The sequence below is a fragment of the Rhineura floridana genome, chromosome 14 (genome assembly GCF_030035675.1).
Source record: "Rhineura floridana isolate rRhiFlo1 chromosome 14, rRhiFlo1.hap2, whole genome shotgun sequence".
Taxonomy (NCBI): Eukaryota; Metazoa; Chordata; class Lepidosauria; order Squamata; family Rhineuridae; genus Rhineura; species Rhineura floridana.
In genome coordinates this window covers 25,200,838-25,224,101 of record NC_084493.1, presented here as the reverse complement: position 1 = coordinate 25,224,101, position 23,264 = coordinate 25,200,838, and the positions used below count along the sequence as shown (strand labels likewise).

Below are 23,264 nucleotides of genomic sequence, written 5' to 3'. Positions count from 1 at the left end.
CAGCTCCAGGGGCTCTTGGATGACACTGATTATCTTGATCCATTTCAATCTGGTTTTAGGCCCGGTTTTGGCACCGAAACAGCCTTGGTCGCCCTGTATGATGACCTCTGTCGGGAGAGGGACAGGGGGAGTGTGACTCTGTTGATTCTCCTTGATCTCTCAGCTGCTTTTGATACCATCGACCATGGTATCCTTCTGGGAAGACTCACGGAGTTGGGAGTTGGGGGTACTGCTTGGCAGTGGCTCCGCTCCTACTTGGTGGGTCATCACCATAAGGTAGTGCTTGGGGAACATTGCTCGATACCCTGGACTCTCCATTGTGGAGTCCCGCAGGGATCGGTACTGTCCCCCATGCTTTTTAACATCTACATGAAGCCGCTGGGTGCGGTCATCAGGAGTTTTGCGGTGCATTGTCATCAGTACGCTGATGACATGCAGCTCTATTTCTCCTTTTCATCCTCTTCAGGTGAGGCTGTTAACGTGCTAAACCGTTGCCTGGCCGCGATAATGGACTGGATGGGAGCTAACAGACTGAAGCTCAATCCAGACAAGACCGAGACGCTGTTGGTGAGTGCCTTCTCTGCTCAGATGGTGGATGTCCATCCTGTTCTTGAAGGAGTTACACTCCCCTTGAAGGAACAGGTTCGTAGCTTGGGAGTTCTTTTCGATCCTTCCTTGTCTCGAGGCCCAGGTGGCCTCAGTGGCACGGCATGCTTTCTACCATCTTCGATTGGTAGCCCAGCTACGTCCCTATCTGGACAGTGACGACCTCGCCTCAGTTGTTCATGCTCTGGTAACTTCTAGATTGGACTACTGCAACGTGCTCTACGTTGGGCTGCCCTTGAAGACTGTTTGGAAACTACAGCTAGTCCAGAATGCAGCGGCCAGATTGTTGACGCGGACCAGAAGGTCCGCTCATATAACACCTGTTCTGGCCCGTCTGCACTGGCTTCCTATTTGTTTCCGGGCTAGATTCAAAGTGCTGGTTTTGACCTATAAAGCCCTACACGGCATGGGACCGCAATACCTGGTGGAACGCCTCTCCCAATATGAACCTACCCGTACACTGCGCTCAACATCTAAGGCCCTCCTCCGAGTACCATCCCATCGAGAAGCTCGGAGGGTGGTGACTAGAGCTAGGGCCTTTTCAGTGGTGGCCCCCGAACTGTGGAACAGTCTCTCTGACGAGGTGCGCCTGGCGCCGACGCTACTATCTTTTCGGCGCCAGGTGAAAACCTTTTTATACTCCCAGGCATTTTAAAGTGTATTTTAACAGCATTTCTGTATTTTGGACGTTGTTTGGTTCTTTTGTTGTTTGTTTGTTTTGTTTCTTGATTTATTGTATTTATTGTATTTATATATTGTGCTTGTTTTTATCTTTTTGTACACCGCCCAGAGAGCCTTCGGGCTTAGGGCGGTATATAAATTAAATTAAATAAATAAAAAATAAATAAACTGCTGTTGTCCGTCATTATTCTATGTTCGAGGGCATTCTGGATTGTTTGGCGTCTTATTCTTTGGGCATATCGCTTCAGCATTTCATCGCTGCACAACAAAAACTGGTCCCAGTTCTCTCAGAGGTGTATACTGGGATTACTGTTCTGATAGGTTTTATTGGTGGGCTGTTGTATGTTGTTCATATCATGTGTTTAGGAGTCGTCTTGGGAAGGCGAGACATGGGTGATGCCACCCCAATTTCAGTGATCATGGGCAGAGGGAGGTATAGCTATGAAGAGGTGATAGACTTGCCTTTATTTTCCATGGTAGTCCATCTACATCTTGTTCCTCGCTACCACTCCTCCCATGGATAGTTTCCTGGTTGCTGTGCCCACTGGCCTGTGTGTGTTGTTGTTTAATGCCATATTGGTACACAATAAGATCACATTCATCCATGATATAGTGTGCATTACTGAGATCTGGGTGGGTGAGTTGGGAGGAGTTGATCTGATCCAGCTTTGCCCACCTGAATACTCTGTACAGCACAAGCACAAGCTGTAGGGATGATGGGAGGAGGGGTTGCTGTAGGCTACAGAACTTCCATCTCTGTCACCAAGAAACCACTCTGTTTAGGAGCTGGCTGTGAAGGGCTGCACCTGGTGTCTGCCCAAGGAGACAGTAAACTAGGGCTGCTGCTGGTGTACCATCCACCCTTCTGCCCCGCAGCTTCTCTGACCAAGTTGGCAGAGGCCATCTCAGCCATGGTATTGGAAGAGCCCAGAACAATAGTCCTGGGTGATTTTAATGTCCATGCTGAGGCTGCCTGTAGTGTTCTGACTCAGGACTTCATGGCCTCCATGATGACCATGGGGCTGTCTCAAGTTGTCACCAGCCCAATGCATAGGGCAGGGCACACCCTCAGCTTCATTTTTGCTCCAGATGGAGGAAGGGGTGGTCTGGAGATATGGGGGGTGGATGTCACTCCATTGTCATGGTCAGACTACTTTCTGGTGAAGTTTAGACTTATGGCTCCGATCCTCCCCTAATGGACAGTGGACAGATTAAGATGGTCTGCCCCAGGAGACTAATGGAATCCACAGGATTCCTGAATGCCCTGGGGGATTTCCCAGTAGATACAGCAGTTGAAGCTCTTGTTACACTGTGGAATAATGAGATGCTTCAGGCTCTTAACATGGTTTCTCATGAGCGCCCTTTCCAGCATTGTGCAGCCCAATTTACACCTTGGTACACCAGTGAGCTAAGGGAAATGAAACAGGCTGGATGACGGCTAGAGTGCAAATGGCGAAGGATGTGCTGTGAGGCTGATCGGGGACAAGTAAAACATCATAACCCTGTCTATTGTGTGGCGGTGAAAGTGGCAAACAAGGCCCACTTTTCTGCCTCCATCACATCAAGTAGCCATCCAGTGGAGCTTTTTCATATTGTCAGGGGTCTGTTACATCAACTCCAGGAAATGGAGTTTTAGACCCTTCAAAAGCCCACTGTGAATTGTTTGCAAGGCACTTCGAGGGTAAAGTTGCTTGCCTCTGTAGCAATCTTGATGCCCAATCTACATCTATTGTAGTCCCCAATGAGTTGTCCAGTGCAACATCTGCTGCAACTTCTTGGGATCAGTTGATGTGGTCTGATAATGTGGACATGGTGCTTGCGAATATGTGGCCAGCAACTTGCCCTCTTGACCCTTGCCCTTCTTGTATTATTAAAGCTTGTCAAGGAGGTATGTATGAGTGGATCCAGGATGTGGTCAACATGTCTTTCTGAAAAGGAGTGGTCCCAGCCACCCTGAAAGAGATGGTAATCTGACCCCTCCTGAAAAAGCACACCCTGGACCCATTCGTTTGTCACAACTACTGCCCATCTCTGTTTAGAAGGAAGCCGCCTTGAGTTCCATGGGACTAACTCCCAGGTGAGTATAGGATTGCAGACTAAATACTGACATCTACTGCCTGCCCCTAGAACATAAGAAGAGCACTGCTGGAGCAGGCCAATAGTGCAATTTTAGAACAAAACTGCGCTGACCAGAAAGGTAATAGAGAAGATATGCCAAAATGAAGAGATACAGCCCAGCTGTCAAGGCATCACTGCACACATCAAAACCACCCCACATAAAAAAGATAGAAAAGTAAAGCTAAAAATCTACACCTGCAGAGATCATGCTGATGTTCTGTTCTTTCCCCTCCAAAAAGTTGGGTTTCATGATCTCCCAAAAGAAGCAGAAGAATCACAGACAAAATACAAGAGAACAATTTGATGATGAGCATCAAACATATGCATGGTAAAACGTGAATCAACAAAACACGCAGCTGGAAATCCCCAAAGATGCAAGGGAAGGGGCAACAACAAAGACTTATCTGGCCCCTTAAAGACTAGGGGTTGGATCCAGGCTAAGGCTACTGTCCTAACCTCATTTATCTGGGAGTAAGCCCCCTTTAATTCAATGGGAGTTACTTTTGTAGATATGGTTAGGATTGTGCTGTAAACTAGATGGATTTAGCTCCCATCATGAGTGTTGTCAGGGGATAGCCCAAAACAGAGAGAAAGGCGCAGGGCGTCCAGTGCGGGAATGGAACTTATGAGTCTGCTTTACGATCAGAACCTGGCTATATGCGCTTCTCCTTTGACTTGTCTGAAGTCGACAATCCTGCCGATTTCCCCTACATGCGCGTTTTCCCTACAACCCTTTTCTCTGGTTAATTACACCTGCCGGGGATCGAACTTGCTCCCTTTGAAGCGCGCCCTTTAGGCGCGCGTGGGTGTTCTGAACTACGTCTCAGCGACTCCTCGCGAGTGGTCATGAATATTCTTGCGCCACGAGCCGTTTATATTTCCCGGAACTGACTAATCCTCATGCCCATTAGCTGTCGGCTAGGGAAGTCCCGCCCTCCTAAAAAAAGAACAAATGAACAAAAACCCTGCGCTAATATACGGCTCCGCCCCTTTTCTCTCGGCCTGTTTGTCATTGGTTGCTATAGTTATTTTTAAAAGCACTGCTCTCTCGCTCTCTCGGTCTGTGGTCGTGTCCGCTGTTGTTGCGATCTTTTCCATTCCCCCCTCTTTTTTTTAATTCCGCCTTTTCATCTTTCTTCCCTTCACTAGTTCATGTAGAGATAGGAAAATATATATATATTAAAAAATCAGGCTTGAGATATAACATAATAAAAACATAAATACGTTTTAATCAACTTCCGGTTTGAAGTAGGAAGCTGCCATTGGCGACGGTACTAAATTGCTGTAGAAATGCTGTCACTCTACCTGTGGCATCTCTATGATGCGAGGCATAGAGCTGGCAAGGTGTAGAGTGCCACCACTGCTACGTATGGGGAATCAGTCCCATAGAAGAACATTTGGCTTATCCCAAACGGGCGTACTCGTCCAGGGGTGGGTGGGTTCTTAGACCCCTTACTTTTTTGGGAGCCAGCTCCCAACAGAGTCCACATGTCTCCAGCATCCTATGAGTCAATCAGCATGGAAGGGGAGTGTTTAGCCACTGAGAAGAGTCTTCTAACATGCTTCTTTGTCCTTTCCTGCTGATTGGAGCCAATCAGAGTGAAAGAAGGTAAGTCAAGCACTGAGAAGACTTTTCTGAGTAGCTAACACACTCCTCTTTCTTGCTGATTAGCTCCTAGGGTCATCTGTTGTGGGACAAGGCATTAACAGCAAGGATAGAGAAGCAGCAAGCCATGTTCAAACCTGGCCAGATTATTCTATAATCTTAGAAGGGGCATGTCTGTCACAGGGTGTGGCTGTGACTACCATGAAGGGACCCTGCATTTCTGAATTTGCCACTGTGCTACTAATCCCAAACATAGCCAAAGTCTCATAATTGTGTGTATAATGTTCTTTAAGCCGCCTCTCAGAAGCTGAGCCTTAGGCTGAAATAATAAATCTACTTACTTGTAAGGATGTTAGTGCTCTATGAATATTCCTAGAGGAGCAGCCGTGTTTTGCCACAGGTACAACAAAGAAACTTGAGGCAGTGAAGTATAATAAGCAGTGAGGTCTAGAACATATGCAAAATAATCACAGCAAGCCTTTACAATAGCAGTGATTAGCATAACTCAGTACTGCCAAGTTAATGTTTAATCACCCTATCATTGCTGTTATAAAGGCTCACTATGCCTATTTTGCATATGTCTTAGATCTAATTGATTTGCCACTATTTGTTCTTTTTGCATTTTACTTCCCTCTGACTTCAGTGCTTACAGTTCCAACATCATGTGTATTATTTGCATATACACCTGCAGCTGAGGGTGACACTTCATGCATCTGGTGAAGTAGACTCTAGTCCATGGAAGCTTCCACCATAATAAAGTTTCTTCAGTCTTTAAGGTGCCACAAGATTTTTTAATTGTTTTTGCAATATAAAATATAAAACACACACACACACAAATATAGATTGTAAAAGCATACATCACTGCAAAGGCTTGACTTTGTTATGTACTGTGCATGTGCATCTGTATGTTTTCTTTAAAAATAAAACAAAGAAGGAGTAGGACTTGGATCCTAGCAGGATAATTTCAAACACTAAATAATTATTTAGGAAAAATAAGTGACAAAAGAGATATAGCTGAAGATTTTTTAGTTAAATGTCTCCACTTCCTCCCTTGATAGCACCATTGGTATTTCAAGTGAATGCTGTGAGCCAAGGTGGCAGTTGTAAAAACACTCAAGATGGGATAATTTAAGGCATTTAGCATGTGGACAAGAGAGAAAGGAAGGAAGGTAAATGCTAAATAGAAAGCAATCCCTGTTGTCTTCCAGGTACAATCTGTTGAGTGTCTTGAGTATACAGATCCAGTTCCTGTAATATTCCTGGCAGGTGCCAAGTCAGTTGTTGTGGCTCTCAAAATTAAAATATTTTAAAAAGTTGGTCAAACTTTTGGGTGGATGGGAGGGGAAGATAGTTGATTTGTGGTTTCTCTATCTTGTACAAAAATCTATGGCTGTCTTGCCAATGTAGTGAATATGGCATCCATGGTATTTGCATTCAGTAATGTGTATCTGAGAGCCAGTGTGGTGTAGTGGTTAAGGTGTTGGACTACGACCTGGGAGACCAGTATTCAAATCCTCACACAGCCATGAAGCTCACTGGGTGACCTTGGGCCAGTCACTGCCTCTCAGCCTCAGAGGAAGGCAATGGTAAACCCTCTTTGAATACCGCTTACCCTGAAAAGCCTATTCATAGGGTCGCCATAAGTCAGAATCGACTTGACGGCAGTCCATTTCCATTTTCGAATGTGTATCTAATAATGTTCTGTTCGTATACATGTGCTATATACACAAATAGTGCTACACAAATAAATACAGCTGTACACACACATCCATATATGTGAGTGTTGGAGTAAGGTCAGGGAGACCCAGGTTCAAATCTCCACTCGATCATGAAGCTCACTGTATGATTTTGGGTCAGTCACTCTTTCTGACTCATAACTGACCTCATAGGGTGGTTGTGAGGATTAAACGGGAGTGAGGAGAGAATCATGTATGCTGCCTTGAGTGCCTTGAAGAGCCGAAGTACAGTGACAGAGCAGAAGGGCCCAGGTTCAGTTCTGGGGGGCTTCAGGTAGGGCTGAGAAAGTCCCGTTAGAAACTCTGGAAAGCCACACCCAGTCAATGTAGGCAACACTGATCTGGATGGACCAAGGGTGTGACTAAGTATAAGCAGTAGCATAATGGTAAATGCAGAAGTGCAATGTCCCTTCATGTTAGTCCCAGCCACGCCTTTTTTTTGCTATGGGATCCTTGTTTATGCCTTCTCCCACAACAACAGACATCCCTAGGAGCCAATAAGCATGAAAGAGAGAGTGCTGGCTACTGAGAAGAGTCATCTCAGTGGCTGACTCGCCTCCTTTCACTGTTTGGCTCCAATCAGCAGGAAAGGACAAGGAAGCATGTTAGAAGACTCTTCTCAGTGGCTAACACACTCGCCTTTCATGCTGATTGGCTTGTAGGATGTTGGAGAGATAGGGACCCTGCTACGACCCCACTCCTGAAAAAGTAAGGGGCCCAAGACCCCCCAGTATAAGGCAGCTTCATTTGTTAAAGGAACAGCAAGATTGTACACACACCTTTAAAGCACCTACCCTTTGGAATTCACTCCCCTTAAATATTTGACATGTACCATCTGTTATCTTTTCAGCACTTACTGAAGAACTTCCTCTTTCAACAAGCCTTTTAAGTAGAGACCTGATCCGAGTCTGTGTTGGAATTTGCTTTAAAAGATTTTTTTAAAGCTTTTCTAAAAGGTATTTTTAAACATGTTTTATTTTAATGTATTTTAAGGTATGTTTTTAAGATGTTTTAGAGCTGTTTTAATGTTTTTGTTTACAGCCCTGGGCTCCTTCTGGGAGGAAGGGTGGGATATAAATTTTAATAATGATGACGCTGATGCACATTCAAAGCATATCCATAGCAAGAATCCTAGAAACTGCAGTTTACCCATCACAGAGCTACAGTTCCCAGCATCCCTAACAAACCACACTTCCCAGGAATCTTTCGGGAAAAGAAACAGGCTTTGACGGTATAGCAGGTGGGCATCTTATAAAGCAGCAAATAAACAAATATTGCTTTGTACTGGAAAACAGCGACTTCTTCCTTCTGAGGTTTTATGGCAAAGGCCTAAAAAAACCCACACACAATCTAAATCACAATAGACAAAGTAAATTACAGCCTTGCCCCCCCCCAAAAAAACACCACCCACCAAACGGAGAGTAAAACTAGGATCGACACGGTCCCTAAGAATTACTCCCGGTAGCGACCATCCCATTTTGTATGTTTGTAGGTTAAAAACCCGGAGGTGCCAGATTGGCTGTCCCCCCTCCTCCTCGGCGTCGCGCCTGTTTGGTGACGCTCCTTCCGGTGCGTAGTCAATAAGGTTCCCCCCACCTCTACAACGCCTGTTTCCGGTCCGGGTGAGGGAGGGGGGCTTGGGGGCGCGGCTGAGGCGGCTGTTGCTGCTGCCGCTACCGCGCATGAGACCCCGCCGCAGGAGGAGGAGGAGGAGGAGGTGGTGGTGGTGGTGGTGGTGGTGAAAGCTTGCCGTCGGGGGGTTACACTGAGGTAAAGAGGCGGCGGAGCGGCGGGGGAGGGGGGAAGAGAAGCAGGGGACTTTAGCGAGGCGAAGTGAAGGGAGGTTTGGGGTTGGGAGTGGGAAGGCGGCGGCTGGTTCCGAGGCAGCGTTGACATGAGGCGGGGGAAGGGGGCGGGGAGAGTCTTGAGTGGGACAGCCCCATCCTGGGCTGTGTTTCCAACCTTCCCCCACCCTCCCCCAGGAAGACCTACTGTGTCCAGTGGGGCTTACTCCCGAGTAAGCCCGCGTGTAGGTGGACCCCGCAGAGCCCAAGGAGGCTTATTCCCTAGGGTGGTTTGCTTAGGTCTGTAGGCTAACCGCTGGTACTCTTGGGCTCGCCCTCCTTAGGAGTATATTCCCTTCAGCGGGGGGGGGGGGCTTACTCTCCAGTAAGCGGGTTTCGGATCGTAGCGTGCCCGCCGCAGTCCTGTTGGCGAGAAACTCCTCGCGCAGGGGTTACCAAACTGTGGTCCACCGCGTAAGTTTTTGTGCAATCAGGAGGAATATTCAGCAGGTTGTCTGGAGGAGCCCTTATTCAAGTATGCCAGGGGGGAAAGCTGGATTCGGATGCAGTTTCAGATTTTACATGTGAAATCCCAGGTGTGTAAGGCTGGGATCTAGGGAGGGATATTAAACCATCCTTGTATTTTATGCAGTAACCATAAAGGATGGGTTTCCAAGTTGTGGTCGGTGGAGCACACGTGGTTGGTCAGCTTCACTCAGGGTGTCCTTGATACATCTATATTAAATATTCATATTGGCTTTGAATTGGATTTTACTCCTTTTATTTTTTAGATTGCAATGTATTTGCAATCTATGGAGTGCAAAATGTAATACAATCAAATACAATATACAAGAAGTAAAAGAAACAATAAAAGTCCTACAGCATCTGACACAGTACATTACAATGGCTGCAGCAGGCAGACAAATCTCTTAAGTGGTCAGCCAAGACCCTCAGCAATTTTCAAGTAGTCCATGGGGAAAAAAGGTTGGGAACCACTGTCCTAGTGAACTCAGGGGGCTTACACCCTAGGAAAGCCTGCTTAGGTCGCAACCTCAGTATTGTATCGAGTGCTATTCAGAGTAGATCCATTGATGTTAAGGAACATAACTAAGTTCATTAGTTTCAGTGGGTCTATACTGAGTAGAATTAGCATTGGATACATGCCTAACTGGCTCTGCTTTGGGGGAGGTTGATAGCACACACATGTATTTTCTTGTGAGCCTGGCTACAATAGTGCCATCCTGTGTATGCTTGCTCTCCAGTAAGAGTGTTGTTTGGTGGGGTGTACTTAAAGCTGCCCTTCCAAGCCCATTGATTAAGGGGTCATTCCTGTTGAAACTAGGTGGGCTTGCTTTTGAGTAGACACACATCGGATTTTGGTGCTCCTCCTCCTGATGAAGTTTTGTGTAGGATTGGGTCTGTGTGACTTAAGCAGGCTTACTCAGAAGTTAAGTCCTAGGTTTTAGACAGCTTGCTCTCTAGTGTGTAAAGCTGAAGTCTAATCCCACTTAACATGGGAGTAAGCCCTACTGAGTTCAGTAGGACTTATTTCTGAGTAGGATTGTGTTGTAAGTGTGCTTAGGCTTGTAGCCTGCTTTGGGAGAGGTTGGTTATGGGTGTAGTTGAGTGTGTGTTTGTGTGTGTTTATATATATGTGTGTATGTGTTTATATATGTGTGTGTGTGTGTGTGTGTGTGTGTGTGTGTGTGTGTGTGTGTGTGTGTGTGTGTGTGTGTGTGTGAGATACTTATGGATCAAGGCAAAGTACAGTATGAGAATAGTGTAGCTGAATGTTGCAAGAACTTGTTGCTTGCTTTCTTGCAAAATTTCTAGGCAGATACTTTGTAGAGTCCAGATAAGAAAGTTGTCCCCAGTGTGTGTGTGTGTGTGTGTGTGTGTGTGTCCCACTGAAAATAGTGGGACTTGTTTGTGGGGGGGGGCAGCATAGAATTTTGCAATAAGATTAGCAAGGCATAAGAAATGCTGGGCCAGACAGATTACTTTTCTGGGAAGTTTGTAAGGTTTCACTATCACCACAACTTGAATTGGAGGAATTCCTAACCCTTTGTTATGTTGCTGCTTCGATAAATGCTCCATTTAGTTGGCCATGAATCTGCTGCCCCAGATTCTCACTCCAGAGAATGGTAGAACTATTTTTCTTCATGGCCATTATTTTATAGATCTGCTTTTAATTTTTTTATTTGTTTTATTTTTTTTGTGAAAGGCTTGGTAGGAAGGAGCAAGATAAGGAAGTTTGTGGGGAAGTGAATGTTGGGTGTTCTGCTTGTGCAAAGCAATTCATAGGATGATGGCAAAGCTGTTTATCAGAAAGAAGATAGAAAAAGGGCACAAATAACAGGGTCTTTTCTGGCATAGCATCTAAAATCTGAACAGCCTCCTGAGAGAGGTATATGTATGCCTAAGCCCATTGTTGCTCAGTTTCCAAAAGGCAGTAGTGACTGTTCTACTCTCAGAGGCTTTTTCAGATGTTGCTCTGAGTTTTTTGGATACTGTTTTGACTGTTTACTGCTGTTTTTGGACTTAAGTTTTAGATAAAGTGGATTATTTCAGTTAATTATCTTATTAGTTCTTGCTAGCCACCTTGATTATATGTTACATAAAGGATGGGATGTGAGTTCTGGAAACAAACAGCAAGCTACATAAATCTAGAGTATTAACTGGAAGAGGCAACAACGTTGGGTATTTTTTTCAGAGGACGTTATGGGGGGCTAGTCGAACCTAAGAGGTTATAAGTCTCCTGGGGGCGTGCACTCTGGTTGGCCTTTGATCTTTAGCGCATTGTGTTTATAGTGGTGTGCTCTGAAGAAGTGGGGATACTATGCCAGTGGGGTTTTCCTTCCCCATTAAGGCAGTCTGAAATACCATACCAGGATGCAACTGTCATTGAACTCAGTGGGGCTTACTTTGTATGTAAGCATGCTTAAGATCAGCGCATAGATGCTGTTCAGAGACTGAAATGCAGATGAAGCTAGAAGTCCGCAAATGGATGCACCGAATCCAGCAGTACACTCTCTCTGTCTGTGTGTGTGTGTGTCTGTGTGTATTTCCAGTGAAATAAGAGGCATGACAAGCAAATACAATTTGAAATCAAACACTCGTGTTGAAATCTGCTATAAACCCTCTCAAGACTGAAATGTAATGAAACTGTTATGACGGGCATTTGATGGTTGCATTAATAGTTAAGGTATGGCAGTCCTTGCTCAAGTTCCTTTCTTTAGCGCTGGAGGCTAGTAGGGTTTTGCATTCATGTCTAATTACAACATTCAGCAACAATGCGCCAGTCTTGCTGGAACCTGTCAAGCAGAGTTGTTTCTGACCTGGGTCAGACCTGCAGGAACCAGAGAGAGTGTACAGTACGTGTCCTGCACCTGAGGTGTTTACCTGATACATCAACAAAATACCAAGTCATGAATTATAGTATGGCACATGTTCCCTATGGCACATGTTCCCTGTTTCCCCTTTTGGGGTTCTCTACACCACAGACAACAGTAGATGGTTTAGAGTAATGTACTTCAAGCATGTTCCAAGTGTGAGATATAATAGCTGTTTTATCCCAAATCCATGTGATGTTAACATTCTTGTACTTACGAGTGTTGTCCTTGCAGTTTATAAACAGCATGTAACTGGTATGCCAGATACTAGTTCAGGCATTACAGGATTGTTTGTGACATTCTAATCTAACCGAAAGCCTGAGGTAAAGTACTGCTGTCGGCAGGGGTGGGGGATGATCACAGTGAGTGATCTTTACTATTTCTTTATAACTTGCAACCATGGTTTAATTTAGTTTGATTTTGATTTATAGCTGGAAATTCTTGGTCTTGTTTTGGTTGTTTAAAGGTAAAGGTGTCCCTGCACTTATAGTGTGAGTTGTTTCCGACTCTTAGGATGACATCTTGCGACGTTTACTAGGCAGACCAGGCAGACCGTATATATGGGGTGGGTTTGCCAATTCCTTCTCCGGCCTTTCTTTACCCCCCAGCATATGCCGGGTACTCATTTTACCGACCACGGACGGATGGAAGGCTGAGTGGACCTCGCCCCCTTTTACCGGAGATTCGACTTCCTCCTTCCACTGGAATCGAACTCCGGCCATGAGCAGAGCTTCAGCTGCGTTACTGCCGCTTACCACTCTGCACCCCGGAGGATCTTTTTGGTTGTTTAGCCTTCTCTAAAATAGGGGAGGGGTTGTTTTTCTTGTTCTTGACATTGCATGCTTGCTTTTAGCAAAATATTCCCACTCTCTTGTAGAGAGAAGTTACTTTGTTAAAATTAAGTATGCAATCTCCAGAGGCAGCAAAAATAAAGTTTCTAACATACTGATTCAGCAGAGGGGGGAGCTGAGGCAAGGGCAGCTGTTCAGTTGCTGTTTGCATTCTGATTTCTCGTATACAGTATTGAAATTCTGTACGTTGCATACCCTCCTTATCTTTGTAAGGAAGGTGTGTGCAAGATTCATCCAGCAAGAGATCACTTGTTTTTCCTACAGTGCCGCCTATGTATATGGTGCTTTTGACATGGACTTGTCCTCTTGTGCTTCGTAAATTAAAATTCGTCATGGGGAGGGAAATGGAAGCATTTTATAACATAGGAGTAGAATATGGAGGCACAGCTACAATACAGACAGGGTCTTCAAGTCTAACTTTTGTTTACTCTTGTACAGAAGGGACCTCATCAGGTCTACTATTACATTCAAAACCTGCAATTGCTTTCTTGATTCTGGATCAAGAGGTAACTTTCCTTGAGGACAGTTGATCTCATAATAGCCAATTGCAAGTTTTGTTGTTGTATCTTGTAAGCCACCTGATATTCACAGGTTGCTACTGTGTTGATTGGGTATATCCCTGGGTCTGAAACTGTGAGGCAGGTCTTACTAATATAGGAGCAGTTGCTAAGGAAGAGTGGAACTCTTTTTTGGCACCCTGTTGTTGCTGCAGTGTTGATTGATAGTGCTGAATCTTAGTGAGGCTGTTCTCTCTCCTGTTTCTCCCCCCTCTAAAAATTTTCACAGGCATTTTGCTTCCCCAGCTGTGTGCGTAAGGGGCCTGTTGCTGTGGCAGTGAAGGGTGTGGCAACTGAAGGTGGAAGCTAAAGACATAAATATGTATGTGTCTATACACACACAAAGTGTGTCGTCACTACTAGAAACATGAAGCTAGCCCCTGAGGGTTTCTTCAGGAGAGAGCAGGTTTGGCACTCAGACATTTGTGTCTGATGCCTTGCAGTTTTAAAAATATTTTCCCAGCTTTGATCTATTCAAAACTGGTGCAAAAGTGGGTTGGTTACATTTTATCCCATCCTTCCTCCTAGGAGCCCAGGATGGCATATATAGTTCTTCTCACCTTCCATGATATCCTCACCCTGGGAGATAGGTTGGATTGAAAGATTGTGGCTGGCCCCTTAAGTGAGTTTCACGATTCAGTAGGGATTTGTACCAGAGCCTCCCCAGTTCTAGGCCCATGCTCTAAACAGTGCACCAATCTGGTTCTGGTCAGCATAATATGGTGTACTGATAGAACTGGGGCATGTAGAGAGGGAACTGCGGGAATTAAAACAGCTCCTCTTTTACTCTAAAAGGCTCCTGCCTGGGTCTTGATTGCCAGTGCACACAAACAAAATTCCACATTTTCTTAATATCCTTGAATAGTCTGATCAGATCAGGCCATAGTCAAATAGCAAGCAAAATAGAAAGTTTGTTTTGCATGCAAATAAGTTTCTGAATAAAGAGGCTTCTGAGTAAAGAATCATATAAGGCCATTCATTCAGAATATATCCCTGAGAACTAAAATAGGTCTCAGTGCTGGTTTTTACTGCTTAGATTGAATTTTGTCTTGTTTTCTTAATTGTGTAGCAATTAAGTATTTGGGTCCTGAGAGAGCCGACAAGAGGGAATAGATAGTTAATAAAATAGGCTAAAATGTAATGTTCTGAACACAGTAAATATTTAGAAAATTTGGCAAGATGAGAGAATACTACTCCCTTTGCGCAGATCATGAAGCCATTTCAGATTCTACATCTTAGCAAGATGGGGGGTTGTAAATTAAAACATGAACTAGTTTGCAGTGAAATCTGGAACGGAATGGAATGGTTTCCCGCTCTGGGGAGGATATGAGCTTTGTGTTCTGCTTCTTGTCCTAGAGGGAGGAAAGCAGCAAGTAACTTACATAGACCAATATTTGTGTTTCAGATTCCGTTGCTCTCCAAAGGCTTTGGCTGGAGTCTTCTCCAGCAGACTCCCATCTTATCACAGCCATGTTAACAACAGGATGAAGCTAGAGGCTGTTGTGGAGCAGCTGCAAAAGCAGAAGCAGCAGCAGCAGCAAGTCCCTCAGCAGATGGATTCCAGAGAGAGGCAACAGAGGCAGATGCGAGAAACTCAGCTGCATTATACCCAACAGCTGACAGTGCAGCAGGCTGCTCTTACCGCCACATCTGGCAAGGCTTCAGGCGGCCCAGTTCTTGGCCCTTCAGCCAGAGTCCCACCTATGCTGGGGGCTGCCCGAACATTTGACCAGAGCAGTATGAACTCTGAGGAGGAAGAGGAGGAGGAGGAGGAGGAGGAGGAAGGAGAAGAGGATTTGGAAGATGGTGATCTTGAGGATGATGCTCCAAGAACTGGGAAAGAGTCATGTTCTGCTTTGAAGTATTTTCATGCTTCCAAAGTTGCCCCCCACAACCAAAGAGTGGCTTCTTCCTCTAACCCCCTGCCGGTTCTAGGGGTGCAGCGGGGACAACAGGGAAAGGATGAGCAGGGTAAAGAGGCTGCCAACGCCCCCTATTGTGGTTCTTCATCTGGGAGGCACACCTGGAGGCTGGAAGAACAGCTCAAGCAGGTCAGTGATAAAAGTCATTTCTCACCTCCTACCCAGGGCTGGTTTTTAATGTGTGAGAGATTTAAGTTGGTCCTCAAGGCGGGTGCTTCCCTTGAGGGTTCTGTTAGAGCAGCCTTCACCAACCTGGTGCCCTCCAGATGTTTTGGGCTACAACTCCCATCAGCCCCCGCTAGCCATGTCCAAAACATCTGGATGGTATCAGGCTGGGGAAGGCTGGGTTAGAATTTGCCAGTGTCTTGGATGTATCATATACTTTTCCTGCATATGAAATAATAGGAAAGACCACAGCACCATGTTCGCTATTTAGAGGAGGCTACTGCAGTCCAATCCCTTGGGAAATGCCAGTTCTGAAAAGCAGGAAAGGTAAATCCTAGGCCCTCAAGCAGCCCCTTTACAGCTTTTTCAGGAGCAGAAACAGAAGCGGAAGCCTTTTGCAGTTCCTGGCTTCCACTCTGAGCCCAGGAAGGGAAGGGGAAATGCATGACAGGAATGTGGTGAGCCTTCTGTTTAAGTAGACCATGGGAAATTTCCCTTACTCCCTTCACAGTTTCTCTTTGCAGACAACACTGTCAGCTTTGGTACGGTTGGCTGGAGAGTAATGGGCACTTGCTCTGTATGCTGCCATGTCTTCTGTGGTCAAAGAGTCTTTTGGGTGTTGCAGTTCAAAAACATGCAAGGTGATGCAATTGGCAGAAGTTCAGCCAGCCTGCTGAGTCAATGGTAAATGGCTGTCTAGGTATTGTGTATTCACATACCATCTTGCATGGGGAGCGCCAGCTCTTTAGTTGCATCTCCTGTTTGTTTGTTGTTTGCAAAAAAAAGTCTTGTGGCTCCTTAAAAATGAACAACTTTGTAATGGCATCAGCTTTTGCGGAGTAGAGTCTATTTCGTGCATCTGATGAAATGTTAGCCTCAGTTGATATGTGTACACATCTGTGCACGTATATGGGAGGAAAAAATAGTAAAGGTCATGAAATGCAAGAGGTCCAGCTTATGACATTTCTGCACAGCAGAAATACATCAGATAAGTAGTGTGGCCATTCACAACTGCAATAATTGGTCATGTAGTAAGCAGCAGGTGTGTCAGGCAAATAGTAGCAAGCTTTGTTGCAGGGGCTAGCCCCCCCCCTTCCCGGGGCAAATGAATTTTGGTCATTCTCAGATAAATTGCACAGCTCAATTAAATTGCACAACTGCTTTTGATGTATAGAAATCTGACTGGACAATTATCTCTCCAGTATGTCACAACCTACTAGAGATAAACTGTTTCTGACAAAGGTGTGTAGTCTGTCATTTTAATTAGCGTGATGTGAATTATATCACTATTAACTTCATGCAAAGTGGAGCTTCTGTGCTAGCTGTTCAATGTGAGCATGCTCTGTAGAGTTCCAGAAATTCCTGGCCTTTAATGTTAGAAACAGCCAATGATAAAGGGAATGCTGGGTGCCTCCCGCCAAAGGTTTGCCTTTTTAATTATTATTATGGCATTTTTATTCTGCCTTTGTATTTTGAATACAGGGCGTTCAAGGTTGCTCATATCTGGTTAAAAATGATAATACCCTTACGATAAAAACAAACTCAAAACAATAAAACAAAAAATAGCAGATGTCCAGCAAACTATATATTAAGGAAAGAGAGAGTCACACTGAAAAGAGGCCAAAGGCTAACCAAAGTGAAAAGTTATCCTACATTAGAAGATCAGCAGAGAGGGAGCTAAGCAGATCTCCTGTAGTGGTTCATGGTAGGTACTGCCCCCGAGACAGCCTTTTCCTGTGTTCTCACCAACTGTACTACAGATAGTGGCAAGATATGCAAAAGGATCTTCCCCACTGACCTCAGTGGACAGCAGGACTGTATGGGAGGAGGTGGTCCTTTTTACCTTGCCTAGTCCCAAGTCACTTGGGACTCTGAAGGGGATACTCAGCAGTCTGAACTGTGCTCAGAAACAGACCCACATCCAGCACAGTTAGTATAAAATTGGAGAATCATGCTTTAAGGACTGGATTTTGGTCAGCACTTTTCACAGCAGCATTTTGTATCAACTGAAGTTTCTGAATGCTCTCCAAACTCAGCCCACATAAAGAGTTAAAGGCAATCTAGCCTTGATTACCATTAGGCACATGTTGCAAGAGGGGCAGTGTTATAAGGCAGGAGTGGCTAGCCTGTGGCCCTCTGCATGCTGTTGGACTCTAACTCCCATCAGTTCCAGCCAATGGTCAGGGATGAAGGGAACCATAGTCCACCAACATCTGGAGGGCCACATTCTAGCCAACCCTGTTGTAAGTTACGGTAAGTAATCCCTCCAAGGTATTAATAATCGCAAAATGTGATGGTCACTAGCTTAAGATATAAATGTACTGCTTAGATGGCTTTAAAAGGAGGCTAGAGAAATTCATGGAGGAAAAGTCTGTTAACAACGATTAGTTATGGATAGCTATATGTAATCTCCTCCAGGTTGATGCAGAGATAGTATGCCACTGAATATCAGTTGCTGGGAGGCAACTACAACAGGGCACTGTTGCCATCATGTACAGTACTGCTTCTGGGTTTCCTAGAGACATCTGGCTGGCCACTGTCAGAGCAGGCTGCTGGACAAGATGGGTGTTTGTCTGGACCAGCAGGCCTCTTCTTAGGTTCTTAAGTAAGCCTGCATTGGGATTGTAGCCAAACTTCTCACTGAAAAGATTGCTCTAATTTAGCTTTATTAACAGAATGGCCTGTGAATCACATGAAGTTAGTGGAACTATTTTACAGCCCTGCTCAGCCTCTAAACAGATCTGCTCACTTCAAAAAAGATTCAGGCTTGACTTCCTTACCTGTCAGTTTCCCACAGTGCTGATGTATGCAGCTCTTTGGAGGTGGGTAGATACAGTTGGCTTGATCATCTTGAAAAAACAGCCTGCTTCAGACATACCTTTTACATTCCAAGGATCTTTTCTACACCTTCACTGCATATGCAAAGCTGGCCCAGTGTATGTACAACGCTTTAATGCATACAAGGGGAAGATGCCACTCAAGTGCAAAATACCTTTTGACATTAGCATGCCTGCTGTAAGCAGAGCAAGCTTTGAGATCTGAGTTCTTATTAAGGCTACTATAAGTGTAGTTCAGAAAAGAGAAGAAAGGAGGAAGTATAATCTAGGGATAGCCTCAGTATTTAGAATGTAAAAAGAGCCCTGCTGGATCAAACCAAATGCCCATCTAGTCCAGCATTCCATTCTCTCAGTGGCCAATCAGATGCTTAAGGGAACTCTGCAAGCTTCACATAACCCCATCTAAAGTTTAGTGGGGATGCCAAGGTGGGCTTTAAAGGGAAAGGACCATGCTGTGAGTGAGCAGCATTGTGTATGACTTGAGAGTGACCTTTATGGGAATTTGTGTAACGGCCTGATCCATAGGCTGTTGAAGCTGAAATACCACTTTATATGTTTTAAAATTTCGATTAAGCCCTTTTAACCCGAATTTTAAGGGGGAGCTTGGGACTAAAAAGCAATTATTAATATAAGCAAATAGACCTGACCAATAAGGCAGAAAGGCAGCACAGAACAGATTAAAACCTCAAATCTTTAAAGCAGCAATAACATTTTTAATATCAGTCAATAAAAGCTCAAGTATCTAAAATAACACGGTGCCTACAAGTGAGTAGGGCTGTTGCTTGATTAATGTTTTTTTGAGGGGGTATTTTATAATTGGAATGTCATGACATGCTCATCTCCAGCCACCACCAATCTTAACTTTGGAAGGTGGGGAATGCATAGAAGGGCCTCTGAAGAAGATCTTAATTGTTGGACAGATTCATGCTGGACAAGATGTTTCTTCAGCTACACCCAGGTCAGAAGTCATAAAGGGTATTTCAGTCCCATGGGTTTGATTAGGCTATTAATGTTTACTGGGGAACTGCAGGAAAAAAGAGACACAGCTATTGCTTCTGAACGAGCAGCTTGCCAGACATATATGTCAAAGCCGACCTGTGAACTTCTTGCAGGCAGTATTGGTTGCTTGGTTGGTTGGCTAGAGTGTTTTACTGTGAAGAAATGTGTTGCGTAATAGTGCTTCCCCCAGTATTTGATCCTGTACAAAGGATTCTTAGTCTAGTTTTATGCAACAGAGAAGTACTTCCCCTCCACCCCCATACTGGAACCAAACTGGGACCTTCATTCCCTTTGAAAGGGCTTCCAGTTAAGCATTTAATGAATAGCCCTCTCCCCTGCAAGGCCCCATCCCTCTGAGAGGAAATCCATTTTGTGGTGCAATGCCAGATTCCGCAGCTGTGAAACTGAAATGATCTTGTTTGTGTCAATACCTCTCAAAGCTATTGTTTTAGGATGCCTGTGGATTTTGGGTAGATGGTTTTGCAGTGCTTTTGTGTACCTTTGGAAAGTTACAGGTTTATTGAATGCACCAAGACTGCTGCTGCTGCTTTCTTTTTTTAAATGAAAAGTGTGACAAATAGAAAACAGAAAATTAAAGGGCAGGTTGTTTTCATCGTCACCACCCTCAAGCTATTTGGTTACCTAGTCATGAACCGTACCCCATAATGATGGCAAATTTGTTTTTTCTTCCATCCTCACTTTGGGTTGTATCCACCAAAGTCATCCGGTTAGCTCAAGAACTGCCTGTGCAACAGGGCTTCCCTTTCCCACAGCCCCCAAAACCTGTTCTGGATGGGTGGGGGAACCCCAGAACAGATTGAGAAGGATGTGAGGAGAGGGAGAGAAACTTACGTTGTGCAGGCAAAAGTCCTTGTGCTAATCCAGCAAAGTCATCCTATCTGCAACATTGGTGCAGTTAAGAGAGATGAAATGAATCACCCTGGCACCAAAGAAGCGTATCATCTTCCAGATATTACTGAACTACAGTTCCCATCACCCCACACCATTGGTCAGCTTGGCTGCCACTGGTGGGATTGTAGTCTAACATTATCTGGAGGGCCATAGGTTCCCCATCTCTGCTTTACTGGTATTGCTACCCCCCAAAGAAAAAGGTTTACCCTATAAGGGTGGAAGAAATGGAATCATTTGATCCTTCTTGGTAATGTTCTTCTGTCAAACAGTCTGTTAGCAAGTACTCCTCAATAGTCTGTTAGCAAGTACTCCTTTAATGGTTTTTAACATTGACCACAATGTACCTTTGATCTAAAAATGGCTCTCTGCTGTCTTAACATCACTTGAAACTGACACATTCTGGACCAAAAAGTGTTCTTGGCATCATATTGCTTCCCCGTCCCCCGGGCTTCATCCCCTTTTTAAAACTTGGGAAAGTCCTTCTTAGTGGAGAGAAGTCAACATAAAGATAACTTGAGCATTTTCAGTTACTAAATACTGTCAAAAGGAAGAAGAGTGTTGATGCCTGGCTGCTTTGCGTTCCATTCAGCCTCCCACAGCCAAGTAAATAATTGTAGAACACACTTGCAGACAAAAGAGCTGGCTCAGCTTATGACACAGGGGCGGTGAGAATCTTGTCAGCACAAAATGAGGAGGGAGTGTTGGCTGCTTGTCAGGAGGCTGGCAAATCCCCAAAGAAAAGTGGAGGGGGCCACTGCAGCTTTTGCCTCTCCTAATGCTTCTCAAATCCATCTGAGCCCAGTCGGCAAGGACTGTGACAGCTACGGTATGGAAAGTTATTGTGGCTGGCTGCCGTTGAACGGAGAAGAAACGAAAAACTTTGTAGGGGAGGGCTTTCATTGAGCATTTTTCCTTGCAGATGGCAGGGTGTGAGCCCCTCTCTAGTTGTAGGCATAGCTGAGTAGTTTCTCAGGTTACCAAGGAGAAGAAGAACTGCAGCGAGAACTGTGGCAAGTTCTGTTTTGAGTCCCTTCTTACTTGGGGTAACATTTTGCAGCAAGTTACATAACATTTTGCAGCAAGTTACATTTATATTTATATGATTCCATGGCACTGAAACAGTGCTGAAAGTTTCAAGTGAACAAGTTTATCTTGCGTGCATAAGTTTGTGGGTGCTTAGCTAGGGTCCTTCATCCAATCAAACCCATTTAAAGTGTGCCAAATTGGAGTCAAAGGTAAAGTAACGCATCCCAAGTTTCAAGTCTGGATGGTGAATGTGGTATAGTTTAAAAAAAGAAAAGAAAAGCCTTGCACATGCAGCACAATGCCAAATTTAGATGTTGATGATAAATTTGGAATCTGAAACATTTCTGCCTCAAACATAAAATCCCGTGCTCTCAGTTTTATGGCTGGAGGGGAAAATGTGAAGCTTGGTAGGATGTTCTAACCAAAATATGGTATAACATGTATTGGAATTCTTTTTTTCCTCTCTCGATATCCACTCAGTTAGATAATTTGGATTGTAATCTCAGGAGAGGAACCACTGTCTTGTTTGTTACTCTCTTCCCAAAGTTCTGCCACGCTGCATAGTGACCACAAAACAGAATCTAGGATGTAGCTAAATGGATAGAAGCAAGTTTGATTCTCAGAGGGTGGGATCACCTGCGTCTCTGGGGAAAGATGCTTGTTCTGCAAGTACCACCACCTCTTTTATCTTCTCACAAATATGTGGTTGCTGTGCACTCTTTTAGGGCAAAATACATCTCTGCACTTAATGACATTCTTGGTTACGATGAAGGCTGAACCTGCTCCCCCCCCCCCAAACACTGCCTGTGTTCAGACACATTACTGGGGTATATTATAGGGAGGTGCAACATGTGTCAGCACAGGGATCCTTGTGTGTATACAAGGCCACCACTCCACACATTCAGGTCCATTATATCTGGCCTATGTAATCAAGGAATGGAACCCTAGATGGGGCTAGGAATATAGCCCCATTAATTCTTAATGGCTGCCTTCCCATACAGGAAGTAGGCTTTTCTTTCACCCCAGCAGTGTCCCTGAAGTGTACACCATTTGCTTTCTTTCCTATGAAGAATGATTTCCATGCACACCTATAGGGAAAGAAATAAAGTGTTGTCATTGGGAACAATCTTGTGGGAAGGACAAACCTTGCGTCCAGCCTTAGTAACCACTTCCACCCAAAATAAAGCCTCTATCTGAAAACCTGCTCTCTAGTCCTGGCAGTGTCTCTTCTTAGACATCATACCAAACCATGGTTTGCACTAATCATAGTTAGAACCCAAAAGATGGTCTGAATTTCCAAATAGGCCAAAAAAACAGAGTGGGTCAGAGACAGACATATTGGAATGGGATTTAAGGAGGAAAATAAGGAAAGATCAAGGTGCATGTAGATTTCAGGTTTTTAGACAGGGAATCTCTCCCAGCCTATGTGAAGATGTCCGGTGTTGAACCTGGACTTTCTGCATGCAAGGCGGATGCCCTGTCACTGAGCTATGGCCCTTTCCCAAGACTGGTATTCAGAAACATGCTGCTTCCAACTGTGGAGGCAGAACACAGCCATCATGGCTAGTGCCCATTGATAGCCTTATCTTCCTAATCCTTTTTTTTTTAAAGCCATCCAAGTTGGTGGCCATCATTGCCTCCTTTGGGAGCAAATACTGTGGTTTAACTATAAGAACATAGAGAGTATAACACAGGGTGAATTGAGGATGGGAGCAGGGGCTGCCTGGAAGTAGCAAGTGTTTTGGCATATTGTTGCATATTTCTCAAAGAATTTGCTGGAGAATTGTGTGTGCTGAGAATGTGCAAGAGGAGAAAAAGTGGCTTGAATGGGAGGGCTGGAGTATTGTTCCAGGCATAAATCAACATAGCAGAAGGTGAGAGAACTATACGGACAGCCATATTGGAATGGTATTTAAGGAGGAAAATAAGGAAAGATCAAAGTGCATGTAGACTTATAGATCCTATAGAGTCAATGCGATAGGACAGCCTTACCGGTGTGCCTCCAGATGTTGTTGGACCACAACTCCCATCAGCCTCAGCCATTGGAAATGGTGGCTGAGGCTGATGGGAGT

General features: G+C 44.7%; 1 protein-coding gene across 6 annotated transcripts in view; it reads left to right on the top strand.

Moving 5' to 3' along the window:
* The first annotated feature begins 8,378 nt into the window (after positions 1 to 8,378).
* ARID3B (AT-rich interaction domain 3B) overlaps positions 8,379 to 23,264 on the top strand; it is a 75,322-nt gene continuing 60,436 nt past the window's right edge. For 2 of the 6 annotated variants that reach the window (XR_009758934.1, XM_061594952.1), the window contains exons 1-2: positions 8,379 to 8,464; positions 14,737 to 15,382. Coding sequence is in view for 5 of the 6 variants with exons in the window: in XM_061594952.1 (XP_061450936.1) it covers positions 8,430 to 8,464; positions 14,737 to 15,382 (681 nt within the window). In the remaining variant the exon portion in view is untranslated. Of the gene's footprint in view, positions 8,518 to 8,914; positions 9,006 to 9,048; positions 9,128 to 13,256; positions 13,281 to 14,736; positions 15,383 to 23,264 lie in introns of those variants that run through there. The other 4 variants (XM_061594953.1, XM_061594955.1, XM_061594954.1 and 1 more) reach the window with 4 other exon arrangements.